This window comes from Cynara cardunculus (assembly GCF_001531365.2).
Source record: "Cynara cardunculus var. scolymus isolate 2C chromosome LG 9, CcrdV1, whole genome shotgun sequence".
Lineage (NCBI taxonomy): Eukaryota > Viridiplantae > Streptophyta > Magnoliopsida > Asterales > Asteraceae > Cynara > Cynara cardunculus.
This window is the reverse complement of record NC_037536.1, coordinates 5,698,677-5,711,014: the sequence shown is the minus strand read 5'-3', so window position 1 is coordinate 5,711,014 and position 12,338 is coordinate 5,698,677. Positions and strand designations below refer to the sequence as shown.

At 31.8% G+C, this 12,338-nt stretch overlaps 1 protein-coding gene across 3 annotated transcripts; it reads right to left on the bottom strand.

Annotated features, from left to right (window-relative positions):
- Positions 1–735: 735 nt before the first annotated feature.
- Positions 736–4,424, bottom strand: LOC112518345 (probable serine/threonine-protein kinase PBL11). 3 transcript variants are annotated; one of them, XM_025125997.1, is made up of 5 exons: positions 4,164–4,424; positions 2,759–3,430; positions 2,404–2,661; positions 2,195–2,314; positions 736–1,546 (listed from the first exon to the last, which is right to left on the bottom strand). In XM_025125997.1, the coding sequence occupies exons 2-5, from the start codon at positions 3,425–3,427 to the stop codon at positions 941–943; spliced, it is 1,653 nt and encodes a 550-aa protein (XP_024981765.1). In that variant the 5' UTR covers positions 3,428–3,430; positions 4,164–4,424; the 3' UTR covers positions 736–940. The 3 variants fall into 3 exon arrangements, with proteins under 3 accessions (XP_024981765.1, XP_024981764.1, XP_024981763.1); XM_025125996.1 differs by having other exon boundaries at positions 2,759–4,060; positions 4,164–4,423; XM_025125995.1 differs by having other exon boundaries at positions 2,759–3,462; positions 4,164–4,423.
- Between the last annotated feature and the right edge of the window lie 7,914 nt (positions 4,425–12,338).

Here is a 12,338-nt window from a genome sequence, read left to right as displayed (position 1 = left end):
TAAATCGTCAATCACCTTTTTGCCATTGATTATGTCGTGGTCGTAGATGAAATCATGGATTCTTAGGATTGAGTTGCAATGTTGTAACAATGAATTTGATTGCATAATAGGGGGGAAATCGTTTGCAAATTTTGTTAAAGTTAGAAACTGTGTGAACAGATCAAGGTCGTCCAACCCATTTCATCACCAGTGAAAGGAATTTTAAGTAATCTGTGAAAGAATGGATAAAAGAAAATGGGTTTGATAAGTTGTTTCATCACCAATGAAATGAAGTTGTTTCACGAAATATTTTGATGGGGGCATTGTTTCATCTGAAATCTTCAACTGAGGCTCTGTTTTCTTCAAAATCACGTTTGGTTACACCGGTTACATGTGACTCTGTTTTCTTCGGTACATTAATTCATCTAGAATAGGAAACTGTTTAGAAGATTAAAGGGGTTAAAATCCAGTGTCTATACAATATTGTTTCATACGTAGATATGTACAAATTATTAGGTTCGTAAAAGAATATATAGAGTCAGGTTCCGATGAGAAGAAAAGTTATGAATAAAAAGGTAAGAAAAGATCTCCACATTTGGATCAATCATAATTGAAGATCAACACTACTGAGATGCATCAAGATATAGAAGATCAATTCTCTTCTAAACCATAATTCATGAATGGACAGGAGATTAAAAAGTGTGAAAAACATATATTAAAATGATAGAAAGATATGAAGCAATAATATTTGTATGATACAAGAAAACTGATTCTAATATATAAACCAACCAACCAACCAAAACACTTGATATCTACAAAAAAAAAAAAAAAAGACCTAAAAACCATCCCAAAGAAATTCAACATCTTCCACCTTTCTATTTCTGGTAAGATTCACTTCAAAGGAGAGGGGAAGCAAACAAAAACAAAATAATCAAAAATAAATAAATCTTTCTATTAACATTCAAAACCCTTCTACACTGGACCGTCGAGCCGAAGATGATGATCTTCGACTCTCTTGACGCTCCACGACTCCCTCCATTGTCAGATTGGAGGCACAGTTTCTTGGCGGGAGAGACGACGGCAGCACCGGCAGCCGTGGTGGTGGTGATGGCGAGTAACTCAATCTCGGGGCTGGATAAATGATACCGTTCAAACTAAGCGATTTCGCCATGTGTTTCCGGTTAATCGTGCACGGTTCTTGCAACGGGAACCGACACGAGAATTTCATTTCTTGTATGATTTTCAGGTGCTCAACGATCGTTCTCATTGTTGGCCTCTCTGATGGATCGGTTTGAAGGCATTTTTGAGCTATGTCCGCCATTGTTCGGGCAGCCCTTGCCGGAAACCGCCCTTTTAGCTGAGGGTCCATAATTAGTGACAACCTACTATCGTCCGCCAAGAAAGGCCGACTCCACTTGATTAAGTTTCTCTCCTCTTTTGGATGACGACAATCTAGATTCTTTCGGCCCGTAAGCAACTCAAGAAGCACGATCCCAAAACTCCATACGTTGCTCTTCGGGGTCAACAATCCTCTCTCAAGCGTCTCTACTGAAAGATTCGCCATAGCCTGAACCACATTTCGATAGTAAGTCAACAAATACGCATACAAATAGGGAACATCTGGGCCTGCAAGCCAACTCGAGCCTAGTATAGCTCATGCTCACATACAGGATGAAACCAAACGTACCCAGTATATCTTACTCAAAAGCAAAAACTAAACCAAAGAAACCCAATATCTTAATAGCTGGGTCGGGAAGCGATGGGATGTATGCAGTTCCGACCTCTACCCTCGAAGGGTAGAGAGCTGTTTGCATAAAGGCTATTTCCATAAAGACCCATGGCTTGTGCAAAAGTGTGAACGGAAAGGAAAAGACAAAGGACCAAGTTTTCCAAGCTAAGCATAAGCCTAAACGGACCAACTTTTTCACGACCCAAAAGTGCATTTGCTAGGAAGACGAGAAGAGACTTGACATGACTGAACGGGCGAGAGTGAGGCTGGCAGTTGAAAGAATTATACAAAGTTTTAGGGTTTTAATTTAGCATGGGTACTTTAGTAATTTACTAAATTTGTCTCATCTCCCGGGATAATGTCACATCAAAGGTGGGGACAATAAGTTTTTGTATTGTCCGTCACCAAGTATCAAACTCGCCCCAAATGTTGTTTTCGTGACTTGAACTCATTATACAATGAAGACATTAGAGAGGAAGAACTTACAACTGAACTATTCGAGATGTCAGTCTCGGGAATGTGACTTATGCAGCCGTATCCCGATAGCTTCGCGCTAAAATCTTTGTCGATTTGTATATTTGCAGTCGAAAATTCATGAAACATTGCCTGAGAAACAAAAAAACAAAACACTCAGCAAACACTACTTGATCATATTCGGGGATTCAAATTTACGAAAAAGACAAATCTTCGATTACCTGAAACGGGCCTTCCTCGTGCAAAAACGTAAGCCCTTGAGCAGCACAAAGTGCGACTTTCATTCTAGCATTCCAATCGATAGGCGGACCATCGGTTCTCCCGTACAAAAGCCGGTCTAAACTCCCATGAAATAGCCTCTCGTAAACAAGCATCCTCCTATCGGATCCTTCACGAGCATGAAAACCGATCAACTTACAAAGGTACGGGTGCTGCAATGATGCTAGTGTGTTCACTTCGCTAACGAATTCCTTCAAACCCTGAAAAACACTAACAATCATGAGACTTTCCAAAAGCAGTCACTACAATACAATGGATCTTTCTATTAAAACGAAACGCGGCAGCCTAAAGGATTACCTGAGATGAAGGATGAAGGCTCGTAACGGTGCCTTGGTGATTCTTGACGCTAGAAGTGTCTTCTCCGAAAGAAGCTCTGTACATAACGGATGAAAGACCTTCAGACACGCATCGATCAGGTGAAAAGTTGCGGCAGGCGGCTGCAATTTCTTCGAACGAGAAGTTCTTAAGAGTTCCTGATGCGGGTAACGATGAGGGGATCGTGGGCGGCAGAAGGGGTCCCGACGGCGGCAATGGCAGCGGGCCGGAAGCGTTGAGGGGAAGCAGCGGCCCACTGCCGCTGCCAACTTTAAAGCTTCCCATGGGTTTCAAGTTAGCGGAATGGGGTGCAGGAAGCGGCAAAGGCTGCGGGACGGGCGGCAACCCACCACCGCGGGTTTTGGATTCTTCGTGTTCTTCAAATTCGGCTGCGGATAATGCGTCTTGCTCGGCTGTATCCAAGGTTGAAGGAGCGGACCATGCCCGCATACGGCTTGTGTTTGTAGTCTGGCTCGGTTGAACCGGTCTGACCCTGGTTCGAAAGCTTGGTGGTGCGGACTGTAGGCCTCGAGCTTGGGTTAGTGGCTCGGGTAATGTGGTTGGGGTTGGGTCTTGTGGGTTGATTCGTTTTACATGAATGCTCGGATTCGACTTCTTCTTCTTCCCTTTTAGCACCGTTAAACACCCCATCGTCTTCAAATTCAAGAATTTTCCAAGTTATATCGCTACAAATTTGAACATCAGAAGCAGAATGTATCAAAAATCATGAAATCATAAACATATATCAAGAAAATCTTGAAACCATTTTTCTGCTCAAAGAAAGTCTATATTTTGACTTCAAATATTGACACAAATTGCTTCATTGTAAATCAAAAGCCAATTATCAGATTAAACTATGTGGATTGTAAATCTGAAATTAAGAAATTTCAAGAACCCTAAAACCTCAAATTGTGATCCTTTTTTCAAGAATTTGTGTAAAGCTGAAAAAACCCCCAAATTATTTCCTAAAACCAGTATACAAATTAAGAACAGATACTTGTATAATTACTGATAATAAGTATCAAAAAGAAAACTACTTTTATGCACATATGTAGACACAAAGATTTGTGTTTTACTGTGTGTTTTATTAGATCAGCATCAAATTCAACTCTTGAAGGGCTTCAAGACAATCAGTAGATCAAATTAAACCTAGATATAGAAGAAGAACATATCTTTCAAAAATCAAGAAGATAAACTGGAAACTGCAATTAATGCATGAATTCAATCCGTGAGATGTGAAAGCTGTAATCTTTATCATATCCCAGGTTCAAAAACATCCCATTTCTATCAAAATCAAACAAGACATAAACAACAAGAGAAAAATTCAAGAGATTGCTGGAAAAAGTTGAAAAATCAAGATCTAAAAGAGCAAGGAACACAAGCTGACCTGGTAAAAGAAATGGTTTTTTTTTTGGGTGTTTGATTATTTCCAATTTCTTGATCTTGGTGGTCTTAAAACAACACAAATTAGAAAACCCACAAATCTTTCTTCCAAGATTTGTGAAATCTGTTGAGAACTTGTGAGATTTGTGAAGAACAAACCCTAGAAATACTCAGAAGGGAGAAGGGGGAGTTTAGAGATCTTTCAGAGAGGAAAAGTTTGGGGGAAAAGATTCAAAGAGTAGTAGTACTGTGCATTTGGGAAGCAGATGTGTATTTGTTTGGGAGAGAGAGAGAGAGAGAGAGAGAGATTTGAGGAGAGAGAGAGTTCCAGTAGTCAAACCAATCAAAGGAAAGATGTCATTATTGTTATCACTTTGTATACAACATAAATGGATTTACTCACTCAACTTTGACTATTTTGTCCTCAACAATTTGATCACCACAAAAAAGGAAAAATCTTCTTGTTTATCCAATTTGACATTTTTGCCCTTCATTTCCACCTCGAATTACGTGTATGCTTCTCCCACTATGGTATCTGACATTTTTGACGAAATCAGTCCAACATCCATTTGGCATGGTTCGAGCAAATTTAGACATTTGAACCATGACCCTAAAAAATAACTACTTAATAAAAATCAAAATTGAAACCTTATACTTCATGTCAAAATACATCAAAATGTATTGAAATTAGTCGTGTTTCATATTTAATTTTATGATTTTTTTTCTCACAATCAATATAAAAAACATCCATTTCTTCTTATTTCATAACCATTTTATTAGGGGTACCGGTGGATATCATAGTCGTTATTAATGACGTGCATTTCAATTGTCGAAAAAACCAATATAAATCGTTTCATTAAATAAAATAAAAATCAAATGTTTGTTATAATAAGGGAGAAAAAGTAATTGATTTAAATTAATAAATGAGTTTTGGTTATAAGATGGTAAGTGGCTGGTAGATGGAGGGTAGTTTGGTCATTGAAGGAGGAGAAGAAGATATAGAAAAATCAAAAAGGAGAAAGGGCAATATGGTAATTTAAAGAAGGGAACAAGTAGTATCTCGATATTCAACGAAGAGGGGCCTCGATTGAAGTGACGCCTCAGTCAAACTTTGGACCATATAATAACCGGTGGGCCATTGCATTTTTCTATTTATTTTTATTTCTTTATTTAATATATATATATATATATATTTATATATTATATTAAAAAATTAAAATATTTGTGATGGAAAAAGAAATATTGGGTTTTCAACAAATTTATTAGACCATCATACCCTTTTAATCAAAATTACGTTTATAAACTAACTCATAAATTAAATTTTGACTGAAAGTATCATTAATTGTTTCTTTAAAGTGGTAAAATCTTCGATTAATATCATTTCGTTAAAAAAAAAAAGGTACGTAAACATCACCTTTTTATATTATTTTAACATATGAACAGTATAATGGGAAAAAAATGAAATAAAGCAGTTAGACTTACCGAAAAGCCATCTGAAATGGTTTTTTTAGTTATCTTCCTTATTAGATATTTTATACTTAATTAAATAGAGTTTTTTGATAAATTCAAAATATAAGTTAGATTATGGTTATCGAACATAATCTATATAGTGTATAAAATAACTGTGTTTTTTTATTATATAATTTTTGTATTTGTGGGTATATTTGTCAAAAACATGTTATTTTTTATTTGTAACAGAATAACTATTAATATAATTCATGCACTTTACAATACCAGTAAAATAACAACAAATAAATTATAATCCAACACAAACATTATAATTTAAAACATAATATATACAAAAAAAAATACAAAGATCAAAAGTCAAAATATATAATTTAATCATAAGGGTGGTGTCTAATTGGTTTGAGCTTGGACTCCAAACACTAAAAATGTCTAGAGGTTTCAAGTTCAAATTCAAGTAGAAATAAATAAAAATCCTCTTATGACCACCGAGGTTGGAATCACCATACAGGTGATCGTCATGAGATTAGTCGACTCGTATAACAGATTGGACATTCAGGTTAATAAAAAAATATAACCACAAAGGTGGTGCCTGATTGGTTTGAGCTTGGCTCCAAAGGTCAAAAGTACCTGCAGGTCACAGGTTCAAATCCAAGGAAAAATAAAAATCCCCTTGTGGCCACGGAGGTTCAAATGCGGTGACTCTGGGCTATCTGCAAAGTAGGTGGTCGTCTTGGAATTAGTCAGCTCGCATAACGGGTTGAATATCCAAGTTAATAAAAAAAAAATACAATGAACTTTTGTTTAATTTCAACTTTGGTCTCTAAACTTTACAAAGCCTTTAACTTTACAAAGCCCTTTATTTAAATGAATATGAACCAAGTTGTTTGTCCTCATATTTGAACATAATAAATAAAATGACAACAAACTTTTGTTTATTTGCTAATTGGTCACCAAAATTTAAATTTTATTAACAAAATGGTTGAAGTTTGCAATAAGGTTTAATTTAATCAATATAAACCAAGTGGTAGGTCTTTTATTGGCATTTTTTGTTCATCAATAGTTTTTATAGAGGAGATTTGTTTGAATGGTTTGAATTGTTTTTTTGATTTTTGGTTCAATAAATCTGTATTTTTGGTTTGTTATGAATGTGATTACAGTTATAAGTTTTATCAGTTTGTGGTCATGTGGATGATGCTTTTTCAATCGACTGAATAATAATGTAAAAAAAATGTCATACAATAAATGTTAACAATGAAAAAGACATTCAATTTGAGGCTAAGGTCGTGTTTGTTTTTTTTTTTTTTTTTGAAATTTCCACTTAATCACCTCTTAAGTTTGAATTGTTTAAACATTTCTATTTTTAGATTGTTTTTTTTTTCTTTCAAAATAAGAGTTTAAATGATGTTTCCTTTGAATTTTCAAATGCTAAACCTATCACTTAATACCTAAATCAACTATTTCTCACTGATGACCCATCTTACAATGATCCACGATTCTTCTCACGACCAACACTATACATAATCAAAATCTGAAGGTGACGAAGAAGATCACCATCTCTTGCTGATATCCTAATCTTCTCTTCTACGAATCTCATGATAAAATTGTAATCGACAGATTAGATTCAGATTTCATAATACAACTGATTTCAACTCCACCCACCATAAGGAAAACTCTTAATTTTTTTTTGTTATTTGACTAAAACCTTGAAAGAAAGAAATACAAATCCATGTTGAAACAAAAACATTGCTATAACCAATATGACTGATTCAGATTTCAGACTTCAGATGTAAAAACAACCAGTCTGATTGATTCAGATCTCAAACTTCAACACCACCTCTTAAAAATCAAAAGTGAAATCAGACTTCAGACTTTAACACATTTTAAAAAACAAACATCATCTAAGTGATATTTGTACCTTTAATAAGAGAAACTTATAAATCTATATCCTTCATATTTAAGAGTAAAGTAAAAAATAAAATACTTAATTTTAAAAGAGATATTTGTTCTGAAACAAAGTAAAGTAAAAATATACAAATATTTATTTTGAGAATGATCTGATTTTGAGTTTCAATTCTTTTCTATGAAAATTGGAGTTAATAGGGTTGTACATGGGTCGAGTTAGCTGCGTTGAATCCATTTGAACAATACAACTCAATGTTTATGAATTGAAAATTTTCAACCCAACGCAAACAAAATACAAACCAACCCAACCCAAACTGTGCAAGCTGGGTTGGATTGGTCGGGTTGAAACTTCAATACATTATTTTATAATCTAACTAAGTGTATTTATTTAAACCAAGTAAAAACGAAATGATAACATACAATACAAGCTAACAAACTCAAAAAACAAAGTTGAATAAGAAATGTAAAATTACGATTGAAATTGTAATATAATTTTAAATATAGCTCATTATGGATTAGTCTAATGTCTAATATAAATATATTAATTAAAAAATTAAAAATTATATTAACTTCATAGTATAAAAAAATATCGGCTTTATCTATCTAATGACAAAAGTCGTTCTGGATTAAGTAAAATGAGCTCTGGAAATTGGTTAACTTTTATTATTTATTGCGTGGTAAAAGAGATTAATTTAAATTGTTGTTTACGAAAACAAAAAATTAGATCCGTACAATTATGTGACGTGTCAGATTGATCTACGGTTGTTAGAGAAGGTAATGAAACCCACCAAATGGGACCCTGTGACATCAACCATGTTTGACCATGATAATTACAATATTAAATCATTTCTAAAGGGATCTTTAATATGACCACTTAAAAAAATATTAAAAAGGTTTGTTATTTGCACATTTCCTTATTAAGAAGTCAAAAAAGAACTTATAAATAATATTAAAACGCCTAAAAGTTAAAAAAAAAAATTCTCTCTCTTATATTCTTTTTTACTCTCTTATTTTTTTTGTTTTTTAATTAATAGATAATAATAATTTGTTAGTTTACAGTAATTATAATTTATATTTATATTATATATTAATCAAATTTAAAATCAATAAATTGAAAAAACAATAAGTCTTGTTATTTATAAAAAATAATATATCATTTATTTATAATTTACAAATTTTAACCATATGTATATAGTCATATTGTTTGTCCTTATAAAAATCAAATAAAAACTTTAAAGATTCATATGCAAATTCTTAATTTTTATTTTATATATATTTTCATAGAATATATCATTAATCTTTCTAGAACTTAAAAGTTCAGAAAATAATCTTTTTTTTTCGACTTCAAAACTTAAAAAGTAACTAATCAGTTCTTATTTAAGTTTTTGAATATTCAAATAATAATTTCATCAGTTTTCAATAATTTCTAAAAATTCAAAAAATAACTCATCATTTTTATTAAAAATTCAAATATAAATTAGTTTTAAATTGTATTATGTTTTCTTTTTGTAACACACAATATTGTTATAACAAAAATATATAGAAAGAAAATTTGAAAACACAACCTTAGAGGTGGTTGGAAGAAAAAAAAAACTGACTTCTGGAAAATGTTAATGAACTTAATATTAGTTAAATGAAATGATATGTATTTTACTATGACATCAGATCAACTTTATAACTCCTTGAACTTCTTTAAGTTGAACTCATTTACACCAAATGAGCATCGGATGGATGTTTTTGAAACGGGCTTGCTGATTTGCTTCAAGATACAATGTGATATTACATTCTTTAACAAGTTAGGTAGTTTGATATTTTTTCCACTTCGATCTAGTCCTCCGTCATGGTATAAACATGTTACTTTTACAATTAGGTACGTTAACTGTAATCATTACGTCAAAAAATCTTTGGCATAAGGGCACCCGATGCCTTCTATTGTGCTAAATTGGTTTTGAATTAAATATGATTGTGCAGCCGCATGAGCTGCTCTGTACATGACTCGAATAATAAGTACAGACAACTATTATCAAGTAATCGTACTACGAAATTTACTTCACTTGATTGAGTTGTAATATTTTAAGATTTTTTGTACTTTATTTGTTGATTTATTAATTAACTTATTTTGATGATATTTTTTGAATTAAATTATTTTATATTTATAGCTGTAAATATTTATTTAAAAAAATACATATATATATATATATATTATTAATTAATTAAGACGTTAACAATACGATTAAAAATAATTTTATAGTTATTTGAATTTTATAAATAGTTAGTTGGCAAAAATTTAATATAAAACATAAATTTATAAAAATAAAATTAGAAAATAATGTTGAAAAAAATTATAAAACATAAATTTATAAGACATAAATTTTTGAAAACAAATTATTAATTGACTTTGACCTATGGAATAGAAGAAGGTGCACTTTATTAATAGAGAGGGATGCATATATCCTCACCCATATTAAAAACACTAAAAATATTTTTAATATAATAATAATAATAATAATAATAATAAAATATATTTATTTATGGCTTAATGAATTAAGCTATTAATCTATATATAATAATAAAAGTTGAATAAAATATTAATATTTAATTATAGAGGTATGACATTTTTGACTCTATGTTTTTAGTGTTTTAGTGTTCGGTTGAAAATAAAAACATCTCTATTTTTGAGTTTTTAGTGTTCGATTAGAGATGGTTTCATAGATATGTTATATTTTCTCTATTTTTACTGAAAATTTTGACGTAATTGTTTTAAAACAAGTTTTTCACAGATCTTCAAAATTTCTAAAATAACATAGTTATTGGAGATGCTAGTATCTTGTAAAACTTTATTTCCTTATAAGAATTTTTTTTAATAATAAAGATTTTAATAAAACTGGTTTGACCATGTATTTGACTGGCACATAATGAAAGCTACATTATATTTTTTTTTGAACTTTATATTTAGACATCTTAAATAGATTCTTGATAATTTTTCTTTAAAATAAAAAAGTAAAAGTTAAAATATATAAATTAATTACAAGGTGTCACGTAATAAAATATTAAAAATTTAAAACTTAGCGGCTAATAAAGTCATATTATAGCGGAAGTCTTACAAAATTTAAATAAAATTAATAACTCAACGCTAAACATCCGAAATATAACAGTAATATAATTTTCTAGGCAAGAACCTTGCCCTTGTCCATCCTTGAATCTCTTGCACCTGAGATGCATACTAATAGTTAGTTTTACAAAAATCAGTGAATTCATGGTTTTTGTACACAATCATATCTATCTCATCATGCATAAAACAAATAATACTCCTAATAAAATAATATGCACATTTGTTTCAAACTTTTTTAAAATAATAATGAGATCTCTTTAAATTCCCGTCGGGTTAGGGTCTTACGTCATCGGTATTCCCCAGGTTATACGGTTCTCCCTTGGCCGATCACTCATCCCTATGATGTGTCATCCCTTATGATTTTTTGACCCATGCTCATACTCGACAAAAATATTAACCCATTTATAACATGTTAATTTATGTTTAAAACCCCATAAACAAATAGTACACAACCCAAAATAATAATTCATATACATGTATCAAGCCCATAAACATGTACATAAGGGTAACATAATGCTCAAATAATTTGTACATAAGCATACATCTCAGTTAAAGTCTCATTAAGATTCAGCTGACTATGTAGGTTGCCTAGTAATCATCCCCGATAACCTACAATTAGTAAAACATAATAGCCAATTAATGACTAGGTTTTTTTTCTTCTAAAAATCAACTCAAAAGTCAATTATGTCAATAAAGTCAAACCTAGTAATTTTAGTAAAGTCATCCCTTATTCTGCTCGATCACTCTCCGTCGAATATAGTTAAACCCAAGTCTTGAGCTTTACGATGTCCTATAACGTCAATTTACCATTTTGCAACATTCCCCGCTCCTAATTAAAGTGCTTCAATAATTATTAACTTCAATTATGACACTTTACTTCCATTGTAAAATTTCATTAGTGTCGGTTTACCTTTTAAAACTATATAAACTTCATAATTCATTTTAAAGCGTCTCGATAGTTGATAACTCTCATTTTGTGAGAGTTATTTGTTGTTCTTTACCCCTATTTTATTATATTTTTGGTACCCATTTTGCTCCTATCCTATATTTTTGATCCAAATTATGTTAAGAGGTGATGAAAGGTTAAGAATTTAATTATTGTCTACAAAAACTCTTTATTGTTGGTAAATTTGGCATCTAGTTGGATTTGAACAAAATTATGATATTCATATCCTTGGATATTATTGGRAGTTAATGCTAAGTTCAAATCTAATTACTTGGTTGCATGGAAGATTGGACCTAGTTATGGGATGATGAGACTTGGAAGAGTTCTATTTGTACCATGATGTAATGGCTTTCCTATCATGTTTAATGATAGTATTTTTCACCTTTTGCAACCTATCAATGAGGAGGTGACTTGGTCAAGATTGAAGAAGACATGTGGTGATGGGTGGTCATTACCCATTGGACAAAGAGTATTTGGGTCCCACCTTTCTCCCTATATATTTGAAGACTTCTCCCAAGCAAGGCATCTCCAATCCAACTCAATCCAACTTTTCCACCAGCACCTTGGAGCATCCTTTTAAAGCTTTGTAGCATTAGAACTAGTTTATTTTTAGTTTGTAATTTAATTTTCGTAGTTCAGCTTTTATTCTCGCCACTGTATTGTGTGCCCTCTATGGGCACCAGTAAGTATTTATTTTCAGTTCAAGTATTTCGTATGCAGCTTTCTTCTTCTATTTCTGTTATGTTTTCTAA